The 27,877-nt window shown below is 30.7% G+C and overlaps 3 protein-coding genes and 1 long non-coding RNA gene across 5 annotated transcripts; 3 read left to right on the top strand and 1 right to left on the bottom strand.

Annotated features, from left to right (window-relative positions):
• The first annotated feature begins 19 nt into the window (after window positions 1–19).
• LOC107406630 (probable ADP-ribosylation factor GTPase-activating protein AGD14) lies at window positions 20–4,173 on the top strand. Of its 2 annotated transcripts, none has more exons than XM_016013774.4 (13): window positions 20–370; window positions 457–518; window positions 655–742; window positions 870–931; window positions 1,023–1,116; window positions 1,211–1,780; window positions 1,962–2,366; window positions 2,526–2,690; window positions 2,890–2,988; window positions 3,102–3,185; window positions 3,281–3,428; window positions 3,534–3,564; window positions 3,646–4,173. In XM_016013774.4, the coding sequence occupies exons 1-13, from the start codon at window positions 215–217 to the stop codon at window positions 3,722–3,724; spliced, it is 2,043 nt and encodes a 680-aa protein (XP_015869260.4). In that variant the 5' UTR covers window positions 20–214; the 3' UTR covers window positions 3,725–4,173. The 2 variants fall into 2 exon arrangements, with proteins under 2 accessions (XP_015869260.4, XP_048321012.2); XM_048465055.2 differs by having other exon boundaries at window positions 610–742.
• A 5,133-nt stretch (window positions 4,174–9,306) lies between these two features.
• LOC125421220 (thionin-like protein 2) lies at window positions 9,307–9,812 on the bottom strand. Its single transcript, XM_048469424.1, has 2 exons — window positions 9,492–9,812; window positions 9,307–9,398 (listed from the first exon to the last, which is right to left on the bottom strand). The coding sequence occupies exons 1-2, from the start codon at window positions 9,769–9,771 to the stop codon at window positions 9,346–9,348; spliced, it is 333 nt and encodes a 110-aa protein (XP_048325381.1). The 5' UTR covers window positions 9,772–9,812; the 3' UTR covers window positions 9,307–9,345.
• A 14,296-nt stretch (window positions 9,813–24,108) lies between these two features.
• Window positions 24,109–24,861, top strand: LOC107406758 (thionin-like protein 2). The gene is made up of 2 exons (XM_016013953.4): window positions 24,109–24,511; window positions 24,662–24,861. The coding sequence occupies exons 1-2, from the start codon at window positions 24,118–24,120 to the stop codon at window positions 24,718–24,720; spliced, it is 453 nt and encodes a 150-aa protein (XP_015869439.4). The 5' UTR covers window positions 24,109–24,117; the 3' UTR covers window positions 24,721–24,861.
• A 1,641-nt stretch (window positions 24,862–26,502) lies between these two features.
• Window positions 26,503–27,654, top strand: LOC132805005 (uncharacterized). Its single transcript, XR_009640373.1, has 2 exons — window positions 26,503–26,976; window positions 27,054–27,654. It is a non-coding gene; the product is annotated as an uncharacterized LOC132805005 (long non-coding RNA).
• The last annotated feature ends 223 nt before the right edge of the window (window positions 27,655–27,877 follow it).

Genomic DNA, 27,877 nt, shown 5'->3' with positions numbered 1-27,877 from the left:
TCTTCCATGATGATATTCTATTTAAACGGTATTCGAAAGAGAAAAAAGAAAGAAATTTTCTTTCATTTTGTGTATTAATCCTTTCCATAATAATAAAGTTGAAGACTTTGCACATGTGTTATGCAAATAACACGTACAAAGCCTTCAACTTTAATTGTTATCTAGGATTAATTAATTTTAAATTTCCTCCTCTTCATTATTATCATTATCTTCCATGCTTTCATTATCAATGCTTTCGTGTTGTAAAGCCGGAGGAGAGTTGGTGGCCGGAGCTGTCAAAGCTAGAAAGGAAGATGAGAAGAACCAGAAGGTCGTCCGCAACCTTCTCAAACACTGTGACAATGGCCGTTGCATTAACTGTGGCAATTCCGTACGTAAATCTTCTTTTTTAAAAAAAGAAATATATGTGTTTTTAATTTACAATAATTTATTAATTAATTTATATGTCATGTGCAGGGACCAAGATTTGTGTGCATGGATTTTGCCACGTTTATCTGCATAATTTGCAGTGGAATACAGTAAGTTCTTATCGATATAAATATATATATATATATATATATATATTTTGGTTTAAATTTGCTCAGATGAGAAATAATATTGATATTTCAGTTTTGTTTTGGTGATCATGGTTGTTTTTGGCAACAATTCATGAAGCCGTGAATTTATGCATAGAGTAAAATCAATCTCCATTTCTAAATTTACACCAGAAGAAGTTATGCTTCTCCAGGATGGTGGAAACAAGGTATATATGTATACTACAATATATAGAGGTTGATTCTTCTTAATTAATTTTTCTCTGATTTGCTACTATTTTGATATATATATATATATATATATATAAATGTATATAAAATTGTACCTATTCACAGCATGCAAGGGATATTTATTTCAAAGAATGGGATTCAAGGAGGCATTCGCTCCCCAGAAGCAGGTAATTCATAGCTCATATAATTATATAATTCCAATTTGTTTTGTCAATGTTAAAATTCTCAAATTTTATGTAAATGATGTTGAATATTCAGGGATATTGACAAGCTACGAGAGTTCATTAAGGTCGTTTATGTGGAAAAGAGATTTATGGGTCAAAGAAGTGAGAAATCTTTGAGGCTTAAGCCGGTGAGCTTCTAGCTAGCTTGTACCAAATTGACCACTTCATTTCAAAATGCATCATTTTTTCTAAACATGCTTTTTGGTTATACAATATTATTAGATTGAGGAGGAGGATTCTTTGTATAGAAATGGCAGTGGCTCTCGTAATAATCGTAGACAGCAATCATATGAGGATACAAACAGTAACAATAGAACCCTTAATGATGATGAAAGATCACGGCCTGGTGATATAAAGAATAATGAAAGAAATTCAAGATATGGACCTGATGATCAAAAGAACTATGATGAAAGATGTCCAAGATATGAAAGATCAGGGTCTGGTGATCAAAAGAATTATGATGAAAGAAATTCAAGATATGGTTGTAATGATGAAAGAACAAGATATGGACATGGTGATCAAAACAATGATGAAAGGAATTCAAGATATGGAGATAATGAAGAAAGAACAAATCGCGGTTATGATCAAGATACAACTCCAAAGCAGGGTACGTTTAGGAGAAGCTTTTCACAGATTCTTCGCCACAAAATCGGACCTGATAGATCATCTGGAAATAAGAAAAATGAAGCCAGTTCTGTATCAGAAGGAGAGCAGAAAGAAGAAGAAAGATCACCAGAACAACAAAGAACACAACGTTCAGCTACATTGGGGAATGTAGATCCAACTCTACAAGTAGGTTGCTATTCTCTGATGTTTATGCTCATTTTGTGCCTAGTTTCCTGATATATTAAGAAACTAATAAGCTTGTTTTCTTAGCTCTCGTTGTTTTTATTTCTGTGCAACATCTTTATCCATGTAGATTTAGGCTTATTTTCACTTGCATTGATTCTGAAGTACTGGATTGTTACTGCAGAGGTCTGCATCTTCTAGCAGCACGGAATCAGTAACTAAGAAACAAGTCGAAACTAAAAAGACAATTTCAAAAAGCATGACTGTTTTAGATGCTGATCCAGAACCTGCACCTCAGAGGATCAAGAAAATAATAGTGTCAACCATTAAAACAGAATCAACAAGTACTACTTCATCCAATGACAATAACTGGGCCAGTTTTGGCTCTTCTGGTGGTAATATTGACGCAGCTGGTCCTGCATCACCGTCAGTACCTATTAAAGAGGTTCATTCCTCTTCGAAAGCTGATGCAGGACTAGATTTATTACTAAGCCTGGACCTGACTCCAAGCTCTACGATCCCCGGTTCTGGTTCTCAATCCACTGCACAACAATCATTACCATTATCTAATGAATTTTCAAACAAGGAGGTAAGAATTTTTTATAACTAGGCATCGTAATTTTTTTATTTTTTTATTTTTCTTCCAACTTTGTAACAGCATATATACCCTTTCTCTTATAGTTGTAATATACTGATACCTAGTAATTAATTTTGTTGTTATCCTGTTGCAATCTGCCTGATGTTACAGTCCTGGATTCTTTCTCTGGTCTCAAATCCACAAGAATGGTCGAGTTCTCCAACTTTTTCATCATCTCAAAGTGTCTTAAACGAGATTCATGATACCAGCTCTGCAGGTGAATCAGAGAGCCATTCTTCAGACAAAAAATCTGGTCAAAGACAAGTACTTCCAGAGGTCATAATTTCTGTTTACTTTCATTGGTTCATTTTTTTCTTTTTCCTTTTTACTGGTATCATCTAGGACAGCACCATTGGAGCTCACTATGTTATTTCTTGCCGCACATATATAGAAGCTAGCAAAAAGTAAATTCCTTATTTTTAATGTTTATGAATTTCTGTTTGAGGTTATGACAAAATTTTCGAATGGCCTGCAGTACCTTTTTGCTGGTGCATATCCTTCCAGTACTCCACCATATGCAGTTCAATCCCACAGAATGGTGTATGGCATGCAGATGCTATATCCTTCTGTAGCGGTAACATTAATTTCCTCAATATATATGATCAGCCAAAACTAATGTAGTACTAGTTCTAACACATCGTTGTATCCCCTGCTTATAACGTAATCAATATCGGTTTCCTGTCACAGAATTTGCATGCGATTCATCAACAACCACAACAAGCAAATCCATTTGACATGTGCAATGCATCAACTCCTGTTCAAAACTCAATGGTAGGCAGATATATCAAAATTTATTTTGAATTGGTTTCCATACTTTCTATGAAAACCAAATGAGATTTGCTTAATTGGTCTTTTATGGCATGCAGTATCCTTCTATGGTACCTATGCAAGGAACATTATCACAGTCATCAGCTCAAACAGTTTTAATTGACCCAAGTTCGCAACAGTGGAGAACACAATCATTGCCTTATGCAACAGTTCAGCAACAATTTTACACCTCCAGAATGAGCAATGGTACTATTTTTCCAATTGAATTTGTTTATTTAATTATTTATTTCTCTCGGATTCATTGTTTTCCTATTTTTAAATATCATATTTGATACTTTTAATAATCTTCAGGTACATACATGGAGCAACAAACACACCTAAGGTAACTACTTTTATCCTATACTTGACGTCCATACATTGTGCAACATTGTATACTAAAACAATGAGTGCTTATGATTTGCAGACATCAAGGAGTGGGAGGATATGGTAACACAATTCAGCAAACAGGTGCCAGAGTCAATGGAGGAAACCCATTTGCATAAATTTTTGGAAGTAATTAAGGATAATGTTATTAATTTCAGACAAGAATAAAGCACATGTGAAAGAAATATATAATTTTGCTTTTGTTTGAAGTTTTTGAAGATGTTGAGGATAAATTCATGAGCTGGGTGACACGATGATCATATATCTCATTTGGCCAGCAGAAGAGGGGAGGCTCAGGCACTTCAACAGCCGAATATATGTAAGACCGATCGATTTTAAAGGGGTTAGATATATCCATAGATATATAGGCTAATTAGCTAAATGGAGATTTATCCCTTTATCCACTCCTCTCCTCCTTCCTCTTTTGGCAGGTCTTGTAATTACGTGTAAATTATATGGTTTTGCCAATTAATTTGCATGTTTTGTTCAATAGGCTTACTTAAATTTTTTGGTCTCATTTTCTACTCCAATTTAAATTGACAAAGAAACTCAAAATTCAATTACAAAATAGGACTGAAAAATTAAGACATTAAACTTAAATTATTCATTCATATTATTGGATGCATATGTTTGCATATGTTTTTCACAGCACAGCTTTCTTATATCTATATACGTAAGTATACATCTTCAGTACTTGATGTTGCATAGTTTGGAGCAGCCCATCACACAGCTTCTAACTTTTTCTGGGTCTGAAACATCAAAAAAAAAAAAAAAAAAAAAAAAAATGTTCAACAACAAGAGCAATATCAATATCAACAGTATATATAATTTGTTGGTTTAGTTAATTAAAATACCATTAGCGTCGACATTTGCACACTTAAACTTGGAGCAGCCGTAAGCACAATTGCAGAGATTATCAGGGACAGACATAGAATGCTTGCATTTGCTTAAACAGAGCGGCACAAAACAGGGGTTTTCTGATGCCACACTTGCAAAAGCATGACTCATAGCATTCTTTTGAGAATGATGCATGGTTCTTACCACCACCACCACCATTACCTTCAACCACTGCAACCATTAACACAACCACTACTATGATAACTACAACTTTGTTGATACTCTTTCCCTCCATGCCTACCTATCTCTTTTTGTTATAGAATTTACCCGAGAGAAACATTTTGAATTTATGCCCATCTTATGGTATGGATTTCTTTAAGATTTGTTGATTTCTGAAATGTTATTTGCCAAAAAAAGAACGGTAAACTTTTGCATTTAATTTCAGACCCCTATCTTCTTTTTATGGCAAATAAGATCAACGCTGTCTCATTGATGGGTCTTATCCCTTCGGATCATGTTACATGTACCTTTCACTTTTATATGTGGCAAAAATTAGAAAAAGTAATTGTATGTTATTATATTCCTCAATAGTAATTATTTGCATTTGTTTTTTTCAATGTTCCTTGGATATATAGCCAGGTGGTAAGAACCATTCTTACCATAGAAGACATCTCTCTCGCTATGCATGATTATTACATGCAGACCGTTCGAACAATATATATCTATGTAATATGACTTTCATCATGTGGCAGATTTCAGATCGATCAAGACTCTCGATCATCATCTTCTTCTTCTTTTTTATTTTTTACATTTAACTTTTTATCCTTAATCTAAGACCTGCTGATCGAGGTTTGAAGCCTTGGCATGTATACATTTAAGTTCTGTTAGGCCACCGTTAATCAATTTAGAGATGTCCTAGATTACAATAGAAATGTAAATCATAAGACTCAATTGAAAGATTTTAAAATTAGAGTCCTCAATAAAAGGGATCAAATTGCCAGTCAATCCTCTCTCAATAAATAACTTGAAGGCTTTAAGTTACCGGTTTAATTATTATCTCCGCCTAGTCTCCCTTAACGGCATCAATGGCTGGTTTAATGGATATGGAAATATATGTATGTGTATATATTAATCCATTCTATGTTTACATCATTCATAATCCAACACTTAACAATTATTTTATGGATTTTACATGTTTTATTTTGGCGTTGTGCATAGCTACAGATTATTGAAAATACATTGTAAGTGACTATTGAGAATTGCATGAAATAACATGGTGTATGGTTACATGCATTACATTCTAATACTCTTGTACATTCAATGATCTCTCAAAGCTCTCTCTTACCACTTTTGACTTTCGGACATATAAGGGAGCTCACTATTTATATTATTACTCTGAAGAAATTTTTTGAGCTGCTTTAATTTCTTTTGGCCCATTTTGTTAAGAGAAATTTATTGATATGCACATCATTTATTAGGAGCTGTCTAATTAATACATATGGAAAATTATTAATAAGGAGAAAGCAAATTAATTGACGCCAGATAGGCACATTTAATGTTATATATGAGCTGTATAAATAAGAAGTTGCATTCATTTTTTTCTTCACCAGGGTAGATCAAAACAATATACAATATATATAAAGTGGGGGAAAAAAAAAAAGAAAAAAAAAAGAAAAGGAAAAATGAAAGCGAAGGCAGTTGTCGCAGTGGGTATGCGTATGGTAATGTTGTTTGGGGAAGCAATGCCTAGGTTTGATAAATGCTACGGGGATTGCTATTTGGAGTGCATGATAGAATTTAAGAAACAGTTTCCATATATCAGAATCACAAAGAAATATTGCCCTGTATCTGGAAATGTTTGAAGCAATGCATCTTTGATTGTTTCCCGGCCACTACTCAACCTTACTATTGCTCGGTTGGTTGTTCACTTGACTCTTGTGCTGATTCCTTTGATGGTAAATAATTACCAATATCATATATTTTATCATTCCGGATTTACAAATATTAGCTTGTTTTTTTCCTTTCTTTTTTTTTTCTTTTAAATCTGGGTAATTATCTAATATTGTGGCAGATCCAACGAATATGACAAGCTGCGTGAACCACTGCTTGATCAACGTCTGCAACTCGACACAACCTACCTAATTAGATATTAATAGATAGTATACTACTTACTTATGCGAGGGACTTTTTGTGTCCCTCTTCTTTTTATCCTAACAAGTTATAATAAAACAACTCGAGTATTATAACGATGATCGCCAGTCGATTTTTAGTATTTATTTTTTTATGTTTTCTTATTTAATTTTATGTAATTTGCTTATATTAATCATGATTCTTGATCATCTTCATCTATTATTTATTTTATTTTTGTTCATTTTTTGAAGCCATGGCATGTACATCTACATGTATGCCTACTACGTGTACGCCTACGGTTCCATTAGGCCACCATTAATTAATTTATTTATGAACACATTATTTGATAGAATTTTAGAAGCGATGGGGATATTGGAATATAAATTGTTTTTGTTTTAATCGATGAATGGGAAATGATGACTAATGGGCAACGGGTATTTATGTTTAATACATTTCTGATTTAATTTATAAGCAAGGCTGTATGAGTATGAAGGAGGAGATTGGCTAATGGTTAGTAGAATAGGATGACACTAATGAAGGATAGTTACTGATGGTCGAGTATAAATTGTTTAGCTAAGCCGACTTTAACTTATGGTTGGTTTTCACATTCTAGAAACATATCTCTTTTTTTTTTTTTTTTTTTTTTTTTTTTTTTAACTTTATTTTCCAGCCGCATATTTTTACTTAATGGCCAAGTATATGTAGACTTTACTAGGTAATTAAATTTCTTTAACTTTCTCTAATTTTTTAGATGATTCTAGGAGATGCTACACCACTGATTTTATCATTATTCATTAGGAGGGATGAAAATTAATACCCCAGATTCTTGCACATTTAATGTTACACATAAAATATGAGGTATAAATATAAAAGAAATGCATTTTCATTTTTCAGCAGGGAATAGCAAACAAAAATAATATATTAATTATTCCAGGACTATATCTTATATTTTTTAACCCTTGTCTTATATCCCAGGACTTTATCTTTTGTATGAATCAGGAGAAGGACTCCCACTCTATCTCCTGATTTGGGGCAGTGTTTTTTCTCCCTTTTTTAGTTCAATGAACTCATGTTTCTAGCAAAGAAATATATATATGTATATGTTAATTGTAATATAAAGAAGCTAAACATGAAAGTGAAGACAGTTGTTCTAGTGGTTAGTTATGTGTATGGTGATAATGTTTGGGCAAGCTATATTGGCATCTGATTTTGAAAAATGTTATGGCAACTGCCACTCTACTTGCATGAAAGATATCAAGAGAAAGTTCCCATTTGTGACGAATAACTGTGCTTGGACATGTTTAAAGCAAGTCTCTTCGCCTAGGAATGTTAATGGGGCGGGATGGGACTTGTTTTTAAAATCCCATTTCCGTTCTCGTGAGGAATTTTCTATCCCGTTTTCGCGGTTTTCTCCGTTTCTTTATAGGCGGGGCAGGGATGGGGATTCCCCACTCGGGGACGGGGTGGGGTAGTTTTCCCCGCCTTTTTTTTTTTTTTATCATTCATATAATTTTTTTGAAAAATTTATATAATTTTTTTTATGAATAAAATGTAAATAAAATAATTAAAATGCAACAAAAATACAATAAAATATATCCATATCGGCAGTCAAAGTTGAGGGCTGAGTGTTGGAGCTTGTAAGAAAAGAAAAAAAAATATGTTTTACATAAATGAAACTAGAAAAAAAATAAAAATAAAAAATAAATATATATACCGGACCGGATTCGAGGCAAGGTGTTTATTTCCCATCCCCGGTCGGTCTCCGGTTTGGGTTTTAAACCTTTACCCCGAATCCGTCCCGTAATCTCAATTTTTTGGAGAAAAACCACCCCATTAGGGACGGTGCACCGTCGGAATTAGGTCGTGTCGGGCAAATTGCCATTCCTATCTTCGCCGCTGCTGCCCCAGACAAACCACAGTACTATTGCACTTTTTTTTTGTAAAATAAATATTAAATAGGTCTGGATGCCTACATTATAGTACCATAAGAGGGCTATATGTATGCGAATTCTTTTATTCAGACAAATAACATGTACATTCTGGATGATCCGAACAAAATTATTTTAAATAAGGGAGTTAATTAATATTCTTTGTTATCTTCTTTTAGCCCTTTCTATAAATTCTGATAATTATTTATTTTCCTATACACCTGTTTTATATGATACAGCCTCTCTTTAAAAAATCTTAACAAAAGGTTCTAATATTGTGGCAGATTCAACATCTGCATGAAGAAACTTCCAACTTAGCTATTAATTGATAGTATGTGCGGGACTTTTTGCATCCCTTTTCTTATTTGCCAAATGTATATTATAATAAAACAAACTAAGGTATTAAATTCTTTGGAAATTTGGATTTGTATTTGGATTGATAATTTAGTTCAAAAAGAGGGATTTGGGTAATTTTAATTTCCTAATCAACTTTGGTTGGTGGTGTGACAAAAAATTTGAAACTGTGTGCTCACACAATTAATGAACCGACCAATTAAAAAGAGAAAGAAAAAGACCGAAATTACTACATATATTAAAATAATTTTCTTGATCGATCTAAAACTTGGCATACTACGTTAACGAGCAGAGAAAAACATTTTGGAAAAAAATAAATAAATAAACAACTCAATGAGCAACATGTATTGATTAATCACCATTTTATTTATATGACTGAGAATAAATTAACATCAAGTCTAAAAAGAATGGAAGGCTTTAATTAAAACTTTTCATTAATTAAAACCTAAATAGCTCCCATAACTTTATTTCTTCTAATATGGTGATTAATTCTAGGTGCATATCGCTGAGCAAGAGTTCACACATCCTTCAACTTTCTTTGAATCTGGAAAAAGAAACAACAAGTTGTTAATTATATATGTAGGAAAAAATAAAATAAAAGGAAAATTAAGAAGAGAAAATAGGAAGGAATAGTTACTTGGGTTCCGTTTGGTGCTGTACTTGGTACACAAAGTTGAAGCACATCCAAGCTTGCAGAAGTGTTTGCTGTTTGATTTTGATAGTTGAAGACTAGAAGAAGGAAGTATGCAGTCTTTCAAGCATTTAAAGGCACAAGATGCGGCTTCTTTGCCGGGTGTGATTACACAGACAGCGAAGCAGCCTCCAAAGCAGCTCAAGAAATCAGCATTAGTAGTGGGAGCCATAACCAGAAGCCCCATCACCAAGAAAACAATCATCATTCTTTTCATATCTTCCATTGCTCGTTTTGCTAATTAAAGATATTGGTGAATGGTATTGATGGACCAATACAATTAGTTTGATGATTTTGTTAGCAAAGAGATTGCCTATATTTATAGACTCTCAAGTGGATGGTGTATAGAATAAAAAAAGGATGGACAGGAACAACTAAGTTGGTGTTGTTTACAAAATTGGAATATGAAATCTGCTGCTAGGATTTGTTGAACCGTTTAAGTTAATATAATTCAGTTGCTTGCTAAAAGGTCAAAGATTTTGAAAATAATTTATCAATGTAGGAAAAGAAAAAATTATTACATTAAAGGAAAGTTCGGACACTTTACAGTGGAATTATTCAAATTAAAGGAAAGATACTTTCAAATTAAAGGAAAGAGTATCTGACACTCTAACGGTGATTTCAACAAATTTGGTAAACAACAAAATAAATAATTATGAAAGCGCAATTTAAACTTCAAAATATACATGTATACACACATACGGTTTTTAGTATCATAACTAATTTGAGTAGTTTTTTTTTTTTTAAAATTTTTTTAGATCGTATCAAAAATTAAAAATTAAAAATAAATTTATTAATTATAAAATTTCAATATAGTTGACTTTCATTAAATATATTTTTAATATACCACTAAATTCATATTTAATAATTTTTTTAAATTTTAAATCATAATATTTAATTTGATTTAAAAACTAATAAAAAATATTGATGTTAAAACTATTATATGGTTATAATGTAAAATTGACTATTATATGGTTATAATGTAAAACTGACTTTATATATTTATAAATTATAAGCCAGGTTTCCTGGGAGGCAGCATGCATGTTCCTTCAAGCTAGGGCTGATAAGAAGAAGGGCCCAAGGTGCGGAAGTGCTCATCAGATACGGCTTTGAAACAAACAGGGATAAAAGGGGAAAGCTGTATCAGGGGCAGCTTTCCTGAGGTCAATGAGAAAGATAATGTGTCTATGGTTCCATTATATTTATGTGCCAACCATGTTTTACGGACTAGCAATCCCATCCTTGTCCAGTACACCAAGACGAGCGTAGCAAAAAGAAGAGCGTTTCACGGCATGGGGATTCTGAGGGGAGCAAGTACTGCTAGGAAAAAAGCGCTTGATATTTATATATATATATATATATCAAACATATTTAACCTTGTAGTTCTCTTCGGATAGATAGCTTTGCCGCCAATAAAGCTGGTCCTCCTCTTCTTCTAATAACAATAACAATAAATAGCGATAGAGGTTATTGTTTTTTAGCTTCCATATCTTTTTCTGTCCAGATTTGAATCTGTAACAAATCGACAATACCGTTAATTATAAAAAAAAACAATAATAATACAAAATAATAATAATAATAATAAACTTATCTCATTGATGATAGGGCATGTTCTAGTATTTTCGTACCTTTCTGCGAGGCGAAGGTTTTTTTTTTTAAATGGTTAAATTCCATGTGGCAAAAGTTAGAAGAATGAACTGCGCAAGCGTTATTAGATTCCGCAATACTAATTAATTTTATTATTATTATTATTATTATTATTATTATTTTTGTCAAGTGCGGACCAATATTACTTAAAAGATATAGTCCCCAATATAATTATTATTTTTGGTCCACTTAGCAACCTATTAATGAACAGCTCTGAAATTAATTATAAGAAGCTAGCTATTAATAAGGGGATTGCCAGTCAGTCTTCTCCAATAAATAAATTAGTAACTTCGAAGGCCTTTAATAACCATTTTAATTAGTATCTCCGCCAATCTCCCTTGACTGCATTACTTACAGATTTATGTATGAAAAATGCTATTTTTTTTAACCATTTCGCATCCATTATGAAGAAAAATTTATAAACACCTAGTGTATTAGTGACATGGCAGTGTCAAATACCACTCACAATCAAACATTTAATAATATATCGAATGGGACCTACAAGATTTATTTTAATATTTTATGATGTTGTAAATAATTATAGGACACTGAATATATATATATATATATATATCATATGATAATTTGAAATAATATAGATTATGTGATACCATGTTTAATGGGAGGTTTTCTTATTAATATGAAACTTAATTGGTTACTATTAAAGTTGCACTTTCCTAGATTATAATTTTAATTTTAAAAATTAAAAAAATTATATTAAATACAAGCAATTAATATTCATTAAACGAGCACTGATTCCGTTGTTAATGATGATTTGTGCTAATAAATTGGAAAACTCTTATGTATATATGCATACTAATTGATTTAATGTTTGCAAGGTGGTTTTTTTTTTTTTTTTTTTTTTTTTAAAGAAAAAAGAAGAAGAAGAAGAAGAAGATAACCTACCTAATCATACTAATTTAATGGAACAACAATACTAGAGTTATTAAAATATTCATCAAATTTATTTATCAAATAATATGGTAAATATTTAATTGGTTTATTTTTTTTTATTCACTTATTAATTTTAAGAATTTATTTTTTATATTTAAGTTTTATAAATGTATCAATTAAAAATATTTTAATATGTGTCATTTGGATAAATTTATTTAATAAACATTTTTATATTTGTTATATTATTATTGATTATGGAAATACTATTTTGTGTAACCTTTAGGTGAGTAAGTTACATTATTTATAGTCATTTATCAAAAAAAAAGTTACATCATTTATAGTCGAATAGTCAAATAGTCAAAAGTTATATCTTAGATGAAGTCTTCGATGCAACCGGTGCACATGACCCTCTCTCTCATATTGAAGTTTTTTCGGTTATTTTATAGGTTTTCATGGGCGTAATTTTTGCATTGTGTGTCGCTAGCCATGGGTTTTACAATTTACACAGCAAGTGATTACTGAAAATTATAAAACATAACATGGTGAACGGTTACATGCATTCAATTCAACTAAAACAAGTTTTGCATAGACCTGGGACCACATGGTCCTCACTCACAAAATGAGTGGGATCCACATGTGGACCATTTAATTTGGACATCTATAAGAGGCAGTTCAGTATAAATTTTACAAATTTTTAAAATAAATGATAATTTAATTTTAGTATTAGAATTAAAATTTTTGAAGTTTTGTGTTTAAAACTCGGCAATCTTACCCCAAAAATAATAAACAAATATAAAATCAAATTCGAGCTCAAAAAAGTTCAACTAAAAGCAACATAAAAAAAAAAAGCGGCTACCTATAAAATAATTTTCTTGATTGATCCAATTTTGTAAGATAGAATTGATCAGGTGAGAGTGTTTTTTTCTTTTTCTTTTTTTTTTTTTTAAAAAATCAGGTGAGAGAAGTATTTTGAATTTATAGTCATCTCACGGATTTCTTTAAACATTTATCGATTTCTTAAATGATAGTTTGACGTATGGAAAAAATTAGAAAAACAAAATTGTATATGGGTTAATATATTCCGCAATATATAGTAATTAATTGTCATTTAGGCCACCTTTTATGTTTTAGTTATGAATTTTTTTTTTTTATCTTTTGATTATTAATAATTGATAGGAAATTCAAGTGAAAAACGAGAGAAATAAACATTATAATAAATGTTTATAAAAAAAAAATAAAATAAAAAGCATCATATAATAATGTTGGAAAACTTTATAAAATTTTACTTCTTGTATTAAAAGATACTCTATATCATTAAGAAATACTTTTTATTTTAAAAAACTCCTTTGGAAATGGCTTTGCCATTAAAGTTTCACTTTTCCATATTATAATTTTAATTTTAAAAATTAAAAAAATTATATTAAATATAATCAATTAATATTTTATCAGATGAGCACTGATTTCATAGTTGATGATGATCCGTGCTGACAAACTGCAAAACTCTATTTATATATGCATATTAATTCATTCGATATTTGCAATTCTTTTTGTTTTTTTAAATGTATAACCAGCCACCAAAGCATACTAATTTTATGGAAGTACTATCTTATGAAACCTTCACATGAGTGAGTTAATGTGATTTATAATTAAATAGTCAACAATTATTTTATCGGTTTTCACATGGTTATTTTGACATTGTATAGAGCTATAGTATTTCTAATTTACATTGCAAGTGACTATTGAAAATGACAAAAAATAACATGGTCTACCGTTACATGCATTACCTTCTCCTCAAGCGAATTTTCGATGGACTCAGGACCGTATGATTTTTTACTCACGAAAGTGAATGGGACCCACATGTGGACCCATCAATTTAGACATATATAAGATGGCTCAGTAAAAATTTTAGAAATTTATGAGCCGTTATAATTTTTTCCACTATTTACGAAGCGAAATTTATTGATGTGCACATTAAGTATTAGGAGAGTCAACTTAATATTCACATTAGTTATTAGGAGGGATCAAATTAATAAATTTAATATTATATAATGGATATATAAATAAGTGTACCTTTTCACCGAGGGAGATCAAAGCAGTATACAAATATAAAGTAAACGAAAAAAAAAAAAAAGAAGTAAAAAAAAAAAAAAAATGAAAACGAAGACAGCTGTTGTAGTGGGTATGTGTATGATAATGTTGTTTGGGCAAGCATTGGCTAAGTTTGAAATATGCTATGGTAGCTGCTACTTGGGGTGCATACTAGAATTTAAGAAACAGTTTCCATTCATCAAACTCCCAAAGAAATTCTTGCCATGTGCCTGGAAATGTTTGAAGAAATGCATTTTTGATGGTGAAGTTACTTCTCAGGCCACCACTCAACCTTACTATTGCTCACTTGGTTGTTCAATTGACTCTTGTCCTGATTTCTTTGATGGTAATTATCTATATATTTATATGCACCATTCAGTTTCACCAATATCGTATATTTCATTATCCAGGATTTACATTGTTTTTTTTTTTTTTTCCCTGGATAATATCTGTTTTTCTATCATTAAAGATTTTAAGACAAGATTCTATGATGTTGTGGCAGATTCAAGGAATATGACAAGCTGTGTGAACCAGTGCTCAGTCAACGTTTGCAACTCGACACAACCTGCTTAATTAGTTATATATTAATGGGTTGTCTGTGACTTAATGTGAGGGAATTTTGTATCTCTCTTCCTTTTTTCTTTTTCCCCCAATAAATATTTGTAATAATACAAACTCAAGTACTAATAATAATTTTTCTTTGATAAATTAGCATGTTAATTTTTGGTTGCTGGTATGTCAAGAAATTGACATTGTTCATACACAATAAACCAACCAAAAAGTGCTAGAAAAAAAGTATAAAAAAAAGATGATCACATCTCAATAGCTAAACTTTTAGAATAAAAAGTAATTTAACTTTGGTATTAGAGTCAAAGATTTTTAAGGTTATGGTTTCAAAACTTGATAACTTCACCCGAAAACAAAAGATAGATATATCAATTCAGAAAAATTCAAAACTCAATTTCACCAAAAAACAAAAAACATATGTAAGAATCTAAAAAAATTCAACTAAAAGCAACAAAAAAACTACATATTAAATAATTTTCTTTATTGGTCTAATTTAATTATATAGAATTGATCGGGTGAGTGTTTCAAAGAAAAAAAAATCCCAAAAAAAAAAAAAATATTCCACAATATATAACAATTAATTTTCATCTCAATTTCTATTTGTGTTTATACTTTGTGGCCCACTTAGTTTAACAAAATCTTTTTCTTTTTTAATTTTTAAAATAAAATTTTAATATGGAAACAGTAATGTTAGGGATACTAAATTGTTCATCAAATATATTAACTATATGACACATAATTATATATTAATGAATGAAATATTCATGTAATCTATGAATGAATAAGTAAAACATAGTAACAGCCAATTAAAAATAGATACATCATTTGCCATGTCGTTTGACAAATAAATTTAATAAATAATTTGGAATCTATAACATTATTGATATTAGGGGTGAGCATAAATTAATTTGGACCTATCAAACTAACCAAATTGAATTGGTTTAGTTTTTTTTTTACTTATGGTTGGTTAGATTTGATTTTAGTAATTTTTAATCCAAGTCAAACGAAATTGACTATATATATAATTTTTTAAAAATCTTTTTATTATAATTAATTATATTTTTAATATATTTTTATGTTTTAAATTATTTAATGTAAGATAATAATAATAATAAATTCAAATTATTAAAAAATATTAAAAAATTAAAAAAATAATAATAAACTGATTAAATCGAATTGAACCAATGGATGATGGTCAGTACGGTTTGGTTTGGCTTCTCCTATCAGTTAAGTTGGTTCAATTTATTAAAAAAAAAAATGTAAAAAAACCAATCAAATCAAACCAATATCCGCTCCCTAATTGATATGGATAGTGAATTCGTAAAGATAGTTATTTAAATCACATTAAAAGTATGTGAATCCTATTGATAATATCTTTATAATCAATATATCTCTCAAAATAAATTGGGATATATCTCATAGAAAATCAATTATATATATATGTATTTTCCAAATTCACATTAAATCGACCTAATAGTTTTATTATTAACTTTTGGATCGACTGCTTGAAGATGTAAAATTTAAAATATATTTACAGTTCATCGATTCTTACAATGTTTATTTTCCTTGCATAAAATTTTAGCATGTCAAAAAATTAATATTAGACAGGTGATTTTTAAATTCCAACGTTTAAAGTCTTGAAACGATTCAAGAGCTATAGAAAAAAAAAATATATATATATATATATATATATATATATATATTCTAATACTAAAGCCACCAAATCGATTTGATGTGAACTTAGTTGCTGTTTATATATAAATGAACATATAGTAATCCAATCAATGTTTGCTGGTTAATTTATCACCAAGTAAAGCAACATAAGGGCTTACAATCTAATTTATTACTCTATAAAGAAATTTTTGAGCTGCTTTAATTCCTTTTGCCCCATTTAATAAGGAAAAACATGTATTGATATACACATTATTCATTAGGCGGGATCAAATTAATTTGGACCTAGAGATATGCACATTTAATGTAATATATGAGGTTTAAATAAGAAGTGCATTTTCATTTTCAATAGGGAAGAGCAAACAAAAACAATATCTTATAATATAAAGTACGTAGCTGAAAAATGAAAATGAAGGTAGTTGTTGTAGTGGTTATGTGTATGGTGATGCTGTTTGGGCAAGCAATTTCAAGGTTTAATAAATGCTATGCAAACTGCTATTTTGAATGCATCATGGATATGAGGAAAATGATTCCATATGTGCCAAAGAAATTCTTGCCGTGTGCCTGGAAACGTATGAAGAAATGCCTCTTTGCATTGATGCTTCCCTGGCCACTCAACTTGTGTACTATTGCAAACTTGGTTGTTCGATAGACTCTTGTGTTGATTCCTATGATGGTAAATTTTCATATAATAATATTTTCATATATATATATATATATATATCCAGGATTTACATTAATTTGGTTCTCTTTGGGATAATATTAATCTTCTTTTTCCCTTTCTAAATTCTGGTAATTAATCTGTTTTCCTATCTAATATAAAGATGCTCACAAAAAGGTTCTTTTATTGTGGCAGATTCAACGAAGATGGAAGGTTGTGTGACCAACGTCTGCAACTCGAAACCATCTGCTTAATTAGTTGTTAAAAGAGATTGTACGTGACTTTATGTGAGAGACTTTTTCCATCTCTCCTCTTTTTTCACCCCTTATATCTACAATAAAACAAACTCAAGTATTTAGTTCTGTGAAAATTTAGGTCTTATTTAGTTGGATTGGTTTAGTTAAAGGAGGGATTTGGGTAATTTTATTTTATATACCCAAAAACTTTGGTTGCCTGCAGGTGTCAAAAAATTAACACAGTATGCACACAATAAACCGACCCAAAAAAAAAAGGAAAAAGAAAAAAAAAATCCTACATAAAAAATAATTAAAAAGATAGTCAATACAAAAATAATTCCAAAAAAAAAAAAAATCAGAAGTGCTTCCAGTTTTTTGTTTTTAACCAAATTTTGTATTAAATTTATGACTTTAACTAGTATAATTTATTGTTTAAATTGTACGTGAACTTCTCAATCTTTTCAAAGGTAATGCCTTTGCTTGTGGCTCTTTTTATTAATAACTTTGTAGTCTGTGAACTTTGGTCCCTCGTGGAGAAAATATTGACATTGTAACCTACATATAATCTAATATATTAAAAGAATAGTAATAAGAAAATGGCCCATAAGAAGAATCGAGGGATATGCTTCATTTCTTTAAGAAAATAAAAAGAAAAATTAAAACAAATTATGGACTGAATATTTTGTTTAATATATGTAATTCAAGGCTCCACAGACCAGTGCTTCTTATACAAGAACTCAAGTTTATGGGTTAAATACTTCATGCGTTAATCAACCTACACGTAGACCACTAATGTATATTGCTAGCTGCAAATTAAGCCCAGCTATGAATTCTGGTTTTTGTACTCCATCTACATCAAAATTTGGAAAGAAATAGGAATACTAGGAGGTGTTTAGTGATGATGTTAATCCTGTGGATTTCTATGCATTGTATGATCATTATAGAAGCAGAAACCAAACACTCTGTTCCTTCCATGGTAGCTGATGATCACGAAAAAAATGTTTTTTTTAATCGATTGATTAAGCATGTAAACAAAAGCCAAGAATATGCAAAAATCCCATTAATGCATATAGCAAGGGCCACAAACCCCTTTCAAAAAATCAGACCAATTGTTTGCAAAATTTTTAGCGCTAACGTTGAGAGCTGCCACACAGTTTAACCAAGTCACAGTTTTCTCAATTGAAAACAAACAAATATATATAACACATCTTTAAACAGAACTTTTATTTTATTGTTTGCCAAATTTGTTCGAAATTACCATTAGATTGTCAGATATTCTTTCCTTTAACTTAAATAAATCTACCATAAAGTGTCCAAGCTTTCCTTTGTTTTTAATAATTTTTTCTTTTTCTACACGGGTCAATAATTGTCAAAAAAATCTGACCATTTAGCAAGCAGCTGAATTATATATTAGCTTAAATGGCTCAACTAATCCTAGCAGTCGGTTTCATTTTCCAATTCTGTAAACAAGACCAACTTAGCTGTTCCTGTCCAACCTTTGTTTCTTCTATACACCATCCAATTGAGAGTCAATAAATATAGGCAATCTCTGTGCTAACAAAATCAGCAAACTAGTTGTATTGGTCTATCAATATCATTCATCAATATCTTTAATTAGCCAAAGAACAAGCAATGGAAGATATGAAAAGAATGGTAATGGCTTTCATGGTGATGGGGCTTCTGGTTATGGCTCCCACTACTAATGCTGATTTCTTGAGCTGCTTTGGAGGCTGCTTTGCTACCTGTGTTATCACACCGGTCAAAGAAGCCGCATCCTGTGTGCCTTTCAGTGCTTGAAAGACTGCATACTTCCTTCTTCTAGTCTTCAACTAGCAAAATGAAACAGCAAACACTTCTGCAAGCTTGGATGTGCTTCAACTTTGTGTACCAAGTACAGCACCAAACAGAACCCAAGTAACTATTCCTTCCCTATTCTCTCTTCTTCTTTTTCCTTTTATGTTTATTTTTTTGTCTATATAAAATTAACAATCTTTTTGTTTCTTTTTTCCAGATTCAAAGAAAGTTGAAGGCTGTGTAAACTGGTGCTCAGGGATATGCACCTAGAATTAATCACCACATTAGAAGAAATAAAATGACGGGAGTTGAATTTAATAAATGAATTGTTTTAATTAAAGCCTTCCAATCTTTATAGACTTGATGTTTATTCCCACAGCCATATAATGTAATTTGCAATAAAATGGTAACTAATCAATATATATTGCATGCTCAGACAGATTTTTTTTTTTTTTTCAATTTTTTTCCTTGAGACATCGTATTATCAAAACAAGCTTTCTTGTACAATGCGGAAGTAAATATAACTAATAATATTTGGGTAATACTAATGTCGAATGCGAAGAGGAAAATGAAAGATCCAAATTCCTTTTAAGATGCTTGAAATTACTCCCCCCAAACTAATTAAGAAGAAATTTAAGATTGCTATCCTATCCTCCTGGATTAAACCACTTGTCGGTCACAGATAAGCACGCTCCAAATTTTAAGCTTAAAATCTTTGGTTTTACAACTTGAAATGAAGGGAAGCTTGAACTTGGATCACAAAATTGTATGTTCTAAGGATATCCTGAAGCAGTTAAAAAGACATAGGCTGTGGATAAAATATTTAAAAAGATATGAAACTATTATAAGTAGAAGTTGTTGTATTTGATGAAGACAATTATGCTTTGAAATTCATAGATTCAGAAAAAGAACTAGATAAGAAGACTATCAAGAATTTGAACTCCAGCAAGATCAACAACCAGAACCTCGATATAAAGCAGGAAATTTTCAAGGTGTCGAGTCACCGGTAAAACAAGTTCAAAGATCGATCAATCATCTCACAAAGATTTAATCCTCTCCAGCACCTATCAACTAACAAGAGACAAGGGGAGTAGGCATGATGATTAACTTCATTGGCTGAAGGGTCATGGAGTTGGTCATCATTAATGAATCAGCAAAGAAATGGTGTTGTGACAAAATGTGTGATTTGCAGTTTGAGAAATGTGGAATGCTTATGCATATCCAATGTTAACACAGTGTTATAAAGAATGCATGCAAACTTGTATGTATGCTTTACTTGCATGCTCTACTGTCCCGTCAATCAATTCTTTTTTCTCCTCCATATATTAACTTTAATTTCCGTTGTTTAAAATATATTAGAGTTTTAATTATTTTCTGGTAATTAAGTTTGACTCTGGCTAGTCTATGCCCTAGTCGGGTTATTTTATCGAGTTTGAACTTAAAAGAGTGACGCAGATCATGAACTTTGACAACCAAACCCTGTTTTTTGTTTATTTATTTATTTCCTCAAATAGGCTGATTTCTTTTAACAATTGGGTTTTTCATGGTTTATTTTTTATTTTTTATTTTTTATTTTTTTATTTTTATTATTGGGTAACTAAGCATGTAAATAAAAGCCAATAATATGCAAAGATCCCCTTCAAATGCTGCAAAACCCCTTTCAAAAAGTCAGACCCAATTGTTCTGGGTAGGGTCTTGCTCTGGGAGTTGCACCAGAAATTATTTGTCAGAAAATAGCTTGGTATAAAGATTTATCGACCAATTCATTGCATGTGGTTATGGTACTATTATATTTTTGGAGGCATAATTATTAATTAATATATGTTTCTGCTTCCGAACAGATTCTATCTTGATCCATATGTGTAACTTCGCTGTTATGAGTTTGAGCATAAAACAGTTCAGATTTGTTTGAGCGAACTTTAAGAGCTGCAACTAAGTAATTAACCACGACAAATTTTTTCTCAATTTAAAACAAACATATATGTGTATACCACATTGTTAATAAAATACATAAACTACAGAGCTTAAAGGTTAACCAAAAAAAAAAAAAAAAAAAAAAAGAAAACAGAAAAAAAAAAAAAAAAGAAAGGAAAAGAAAACCACATTACCCCAAAAAAAAAAAAAAAAAAAAAAAAAATAAAGAAGAAGAAGGTTTTTCCTTATCTTCTCGGATTGGAAGTTCATTATTTTAGTTTCATAATTTATCTTCTCTATTCGTTTCCAAATTTGTTTAAATTCACTGTTAAGAATCGATAAATTTTATACTCATATTGTTTTCTTATCGATAATGCTAGATCAAAATATTTATTAAAATTATTTATAAAATAATGTGATAAATGAGGTGATAACAGTTAATTGGTTAATTTTTTTTAAACTTACTCATTAATTTAAAGGTCTACTTTTTCAGATTTAATTTATATAAATACATCAATTAATATCTATTAAATAAATTTGATAAAAAATTGTGATATCGTAGTACTACACATAGTATATAAATTTGGTGAATAGAGAAGAGAATAGAAGATCCAGACTTGAATGTGTTAGATATTCTTTCCTTTAATTTAAATAAATTCACTAAAAAGTGTTCAAGCTTTCCTTTAATTTAATAATTTTTTTCTTTTTCTACGTTGCTCAATAATTGTAAAAAACTTTGACCTTTGAGCAAGTAACAGAATTATAACTTAAATGGCTCAACTAATCATTGCAGCGGATTTCATTTTCCAATTCTGTAAATAACACCAACTTAGCTGTTCCTGTTCTTTCTTTTTTTTCTTCGATACACCATGCAACTGAGAGTCTATAAATATAGGCAATCTCTGTGCCAACAAAATCATCAAACTACTTGTATTAGTCTAACAAATCATTCACCAATATCTTTAAGTAGCAAAACAAGCAATGGAAGATACGAAAAGAATGGTAATGGCTTTCTTGGTGATGGGGCTTCTGGTTATGGCTCCCACTACTAATGCTGATTTCTTGAGCTGCTTTGGAGGCTGCTTCGCTGTCTGTGTAATCACACCAGGCAAAGAAGCCGCGTCTTGTGCCTTTAAATGCTTGAAAGACTGCATACTTCCTTCTTCTAGTCTTCAACTATCAAAATCAAACAGCAAAAACTTCTGCAAGCTTGGATGTGCTTCATCTTTGTGTACTAAGTACAGCACCAAACAGAACCCAAGTAACTATTCCTTCCCTATTCTCCATTCTTCTTTTTCCTTTTTATGTTTTGTTTTTTTTTTTCGTATATATATAATTAACAATTTTTTGTTTCTTTTTTCAGATTCAAAGAAAGTTGAAGGCTGTGTAAACTCTTGCTCAGGGATATGCACCTAGAATTAATCACCACATAACTAAGAAGAAATAATTAAGTTATCGGAGGTGGTTTTAGTTAATGAAATGCTTTAATTAAAACCTTCGTTCTTTTAGACTTCGATGTTTATTCTTGCAGAAATAAATGTAATATGAAATAAACTGGTGATAATCAATATATTTATATGTTGCTCAAAGAGTTTTGTTTTTTATTTTATTTTAGTTGTCCTTTTAGACTCTTTTTTTTTTCCCCCCTCTTTAAGATCAAATATTATAGAAACAAGTATTCTTGTCCATTGCAGAACTAAAAATAATTAACAATATTTGGAAAATACTAATGCCGAATGGGAATAAGAAAATGAAACAGAAGATCCAGATTGCTTTTAAGATGCTTGAAAATTCCTCCTTTCTGCAATAAGAAAAGATTTGATGCTATATGTCCTCCCCACATTAAACCACTTGTGTAAAAGTGTTGTTTAATTTATAAGCTTAAAAATTTTTGGTTGTACAGCTAAAAATGAGGGGATGCTTGAACCTAAACACCAAAGTGTTTGTTCTTTTAGGATATTCTGATGGAGTTAAAAGGTAAATAGGTTGTGGCTAAAAGATTTAAGAAGAAAATAAAACTATTATAAGTAAAGATATTGCATTTGATGAAGATATATAACATGCTTAGTTTGAGTAAATAAATGTGTCATTTGCAGTGAGAAATGTGGAATGATTGTGGATCAAGGTCAACACAATATAATGAAGAATGCATATATGCAAACTTGCATGTATGCTTTACTTGCACGCTTTCTTGTCTGATACATCAATTTCTCCTCCACTTGGATAATTGTGTTTGCATTATTGCTTTCATTTCCATTGATAATATTGCGCCCACTAATATCTTGGCAACATTATTGGCAATCAAACTTAAGAGGTTTATTTTCAGGGAATTTGTGATTTAGACTCTGTTTTGTCTATGCTCTGTATTTTGGTTATTTTCTTGCAAGTTAAAAGAGTAATGCAGATAAGGAGCTTTACTTATCTTTTTATGCCTACTGCTACTATTATTATTATTATTATTATTTTTATTTTTTTATTTTTATTTTTGGTCTTCTCCTGTTGAATAGGATAATTTATGGGTGTCAATTAGGCAAGAATAACTTTATTTCATACATGCTTATATAGATGTAAAATCCCAAATAAAAAAACAGGCATCCAATTAGTACACCAATATTAGCACCAAAGTAATTAAGGTCAACCAAGTTTGATGCGGAACTTTCACCCTATTTTTCCTATCTCCTTTTCTTATTAATATCATCTTATAATTTAAAATTATTAATGAAGAAATGAAAAATTAAATTAAACAACCATTTTTAAAATGAGTTAAAAATCTATTATTAATCCGAAGGATATGAACCGAAAATGAGAACATAAGATCTACATTCATCCACCGTAGAAAGTGTCACAACTTTCTTCAATTTAATAATTTTTTATTTTTTATGTACGGATCAATATATAGTTGTCAAAAGCTTTTACCTTTTAGTAAGTAGCTGAATTATTTATTATCCTAAATGGCTGATGGCTCAACGAATCCTAGCAGCAAATTTGGTAAATTTTAATTTTACAGTTCTGTAAACGACGCCAACTTAGCTTTGGCTGTCCCTTATTTATTTAATTATTTTTTCTCCTCTATCTACCAACCGATTGAGGGCCTATATAAATGGGCAATCTATGTGCTATGAAAATCAAACTTCTATTTCCTGCCAAAAAAAAAAAAGAAGGGGGTTGTGTTAGGTCATCATTCATCAATATCTTTAGCAAAACAAGCATGGGAGATATGAAAAGAATGATGATGGTTTTCGCGGTGGTGGGACTTCTGCTAATGGTTCCCTCTAGTACTAGTGCTTCATTTGCAAGCTGCTATGGAGGCTGCTTCCTTCTCTGTGTAATCATACCCACCAACACTGCCTCTTCTTGTGCCCTGCAATGCTTGAAAAACTGCATAGTACCTCCTTCTTCTACTCTTCAACTATCAGAAACAAACAGCAATTACTTCTGCAAGCTTGGATGTGCTTCATCTTTGTGTTCCAATTACAGCACCAAACAGAACCCAAGTAAAAGTCTATTCCTTCTTATTCTCTCTTCTTCTTTTCAGATAACGTTTATGTTTTTTTTTTTCCTTCTTTTATATAAATATATATATATATATATATATATATATGTATGTATAAATATTTAATAATTTTTTTTATTTCTTTTTTCAGATTCAAAGAAAGTTGAAGGCTGTGTAGACTCTTGCTCAGGGATATGCACCAAGAATTAATCAACACCACATAATTTAAGAGGAAATAATGGGAGTTGGTTTTATTGATGTTTTTTCAAGCCTTTCATTCTTTCACCTTGACATAATGTAATTTAAACTGAATGTTGATTGATCAATATTATTGCACAGGGAGTTGTTATTGATGCTGGTTTTTTATTTATTTATTTATTTATTTATTTTGTGTCTCTCTCCATCTGTAAAGACATCCTATTGTCTGTCAAAAGGAGTACGATATAGAATAGGGGATAGAAAAATAAAATTTAAGAGCAGGATCCATTTTAGGTGGATGCTTGAAAATACTCCCTCAGACTAATCAGGACAAAAATTTGGTGCTATATATTAAACCACTTGCTCAGAAGGGTCACGGATGAGCATGCTACAAATTTTTAATGTTGAGCACTTTGCTTATTCCAAGTGGGTAATATTAATGGGGGACCACTAACATCATGTGGGTGTGGGGTTTTTGGCTTCTGTGTCCGCAGAACAAAAAGTTAAAATTTGTAGGGCAACAGCTAAAAAATACATTACTTTTTTGGCCGTAAAATTAAAAATGATTAATTATTAATGTAGTGGATAACCCTGCCTAAAATCATGAAAGAGTTGATGAGGTCATATTGTTAATTATTGTTGTGGTTCTGCAAATTCAGCCCGTGAACCAGTCAGGTTGACTTGGGATGCACAAAATGACAGCATGTGACAATTGCATAGCCCTTCCGAACACATGCTTACAAAATGTAAAGAAAAGGAAAGCTTTTTTGTACTTCAAAGTGGACTGACATTGCTAGCCATTGATATATTGTTTATTTTATATACATACATATATATATATATATTTCATTCTTGGTAAGTGATTATGGGATATAAATTTTGAGGGAAACCATAAGAAACTCTGATAGACCACATCGATACTCACTCCGTAGGGTCTTCTTGTATCTCTGACCTTTATTCTGAGAGATGAAGTAAACAATGGACCGTGGAATTATATATTGGATCATGGTTCACTATATATTGGACCATGGTTAACTTTATGGCTCTTCTTGGGCTTAAGAAATTACAATGTATTCTGACAGGTGCTTTACTTTTGCTGCCAAAGGACGTTTTTAAATACAAACAGCAATCAACTGAATACACTCACCACAGTTATTAAAAAATAAAAAGCCAATTTGTAGTTAACCATGTCGTTTCCTTTAAATAACAAAAAAAAAAAATGCACACTAAAACTACTATCTTTTATGAATTCCCAGATTTGATCCAATGATTTTACCATTAATAGCACATCTTTAAGGTTCAAACTTTGATCTAGATAAGAATCCTCATTTTCTAAATTGTAATTAAAAAAAGCTACCATCTATAAGATAGAAAAAAAAAATGTAAAAAGATACGAACTACCATATCTCTTTCTCTCTCTCCCGTACATACACTCTCTCTCTCACACACACACATTTTAATTGCTATTGAAAAGTGAAAATGGGAAGGTAAAACTTTTCTTAGACTCTCTCTCTCTCTCACACACACATTTTAATTGCTACTGAAAAGTGAAAATGGGAAGGTAAAACTTTTCTTAAGGAAGAAAAGTTCAATCAAGTACCTTATATTAATGAGAGACTATAGAGAGGATCCATGCATAATTTATAGCTGAACAATTAAAAGTTAAAGAAAGACCATTAGCACTTTTAATTTCTTTCAGATTTCAGAAGGGATGGCAAATTGAACTGTAGTTTGCTCATTTATGGAGTTAATTAGTATTTATAAATGTTTTCAGAAGCAGTTTAGGTTGAAAATCATAAACATATGTAATCCTCCAATTCAAATAAACATCCCCTTCATTAATTATTACAATCAATCACACAATCCTCTCAATAATTTTGTAGGACTGACTAACTAACCGACTCTTTATAACTAAACCTCTTTACAAGTGAAAGACGTGCACTCTACAACCTAGCTGAAATTTACAAGGAAAAAAAAAAAAAAAAATGGAAGAGAGAAGAAGAGTAAGTTCGGTTATGATTCTTTGCATGGTAATGGTGGTGATGTTTGTGGGGCAGTCCACAGCTTCTTCCAAGAAGTGCTATGAGAAATGTCTGATCGACTGCATCAAATCCAGAATTTTCCCAATTTCATGTCCCTTTGAGTGCTTGAAAGACTGCAGTAAGAAGACTATTTCTGAGGGTGGCAACGAAGATGACAAACACTATTTCTGCATGCTTGGCTGTGCTTCTACTTTGTGCACAAATTTCAGCAGCAAATACAAGTTTGGTAAGTCTCTCTCTCTCTCTCTGTATCTTTCTCAGACATAAATTCACATGTTTTCTGATATATTTAATTTTCCAAAGTGTCAGATGATGAAGAGAAGGTAAAAAGTTTTGTGGAATCTTGCACAGATGCCTGCCTGCTCCAGCAATTGATCACTGCTTAAATAAGATTTTCTGTTATGTTCTGAAGTTGTAAATTATTGTAGAGATGAATAAAGTCTTATGAATACCTGGGACAGTCTACCAAATATCACATGAAGACCAATCTCGACTCTAAAATTGGCAGCAAGAGAAACTGGTTTGTTTTTCTAGTTCGTATCTTCCAATTTTGAGTTCACCCACAAAAACGAGGTTTATTTATTTATTTATTTATTTATTATTATATTGGAGAACGGGGGAATTGGCCATAGAGCTTGAGATAAAAAGACTACAATATAAGGTTTGCTACATGATTCTATTTTAGAGAAATACCCAGTTGAAGACTAACATGTATTTGTGAGTGAATTATATTCCCTATCTTCATTATTTTACCGCTATTATTAAAAAAAAAAACATGAAAATTTTAGAATTACATTGGAAATTATATATTTATTATTAAATAGATACGACAATAAATATCCAATTAGATAGAAGACGTGCAAGTCTTTCTATATAATTTTAATCTCAACCAAACTATTATTTTTCTTTTTTAAAAAAATAAAAAAACAACGGAGAAAAATGCAAACTTTTGAATTCATACATTGATAATGCTATTAAAAGTTTTAAATATTAAAAAATAAATAAAAAAAATAAAAAATCTTGATATGAAACTTTTTCCTGGACTATTCTTTTTTATGGGGGCAAATGTGCTGTGCTAATTTATTTAGGAATTTGTAGTCTAGAGTAAGAAAGGCCAACTGTAGAAC

The sequence above is a fragment of the Ziziphus jujuba genome, chromosome 1 (genome assembly GCF_031755915.1).
Source record: "Ziziphus jujuba cultivar Dongzao chromosome 1, ASM3175591v1".
NCBI lineage: Eukaryota > Viridiplantae > Streptophyta > Magnoliopsida > Rosales > Rhamnaceae > Ziziphus > Ziziphus jujuba.
This window is presented reverse-complemented; position numbering and strand designations above follow the sequence as displayed.

What these genes read in the sequence shown, in the direction of transcription:
- LOC107406758 (XM_016013953.4), top strand. Translation starts at nt 24,118, where the DNA reads ATGGGCAATCTATGTGCTATGAAAATCAAACTTCTATTTCCTGCCAAA. An exon ending in CAGCACCAAACAGAACCCAA is followed by an intron (nt 24,512 to 24,661) that starts GTAAAAGTCTAT and finishes TTCTTTTTTCAG; the next exon opens with ATTCAAAGAAAGTTGAAGGC.
- LOC125421220 (XM_048469424.1), bottom strand. Translation starts at nt 9,771, where the DNA reads ATGGAAGATATGAAAAGAATGATGATTGTTTTCTTGGTGATGGGGCTT. An exon ending in CAGCACCAAACGGAACCCAA is followed by an intron (nt 9,399 to 9,491) that starts GTAACTATTCCT and finishes TTCTTTTTCCAG; the next exon opens with ATTCAAAGAAAGTTGAAGGA.
- LOC107406630 (XM_016013774.4), top strand. Translation starts at nt 215, where the DNA reads ATGCTTTCATTATCAATGCTTTCGTGTTGTAAAGCCGGAGGAGAGTTG. An exon ending in ATGAATTTTCAAACAAGGAG is followed by an intron (nt 2,367 to 2,525) that starts GTAAGAATTTTT and finishes CTGATGTTACAG; the next exon opens with TCCTGGATTCTTTCTCTGGT. An exon ending in TGCTATATCCTTCTGTAGCG is followed by an intron (nt 2,989 to 3,101) that starts GTAACATTAATT and finishes TTCCTGTCACAG; the next exon opens with AATTTGCATGCGATTCATCA.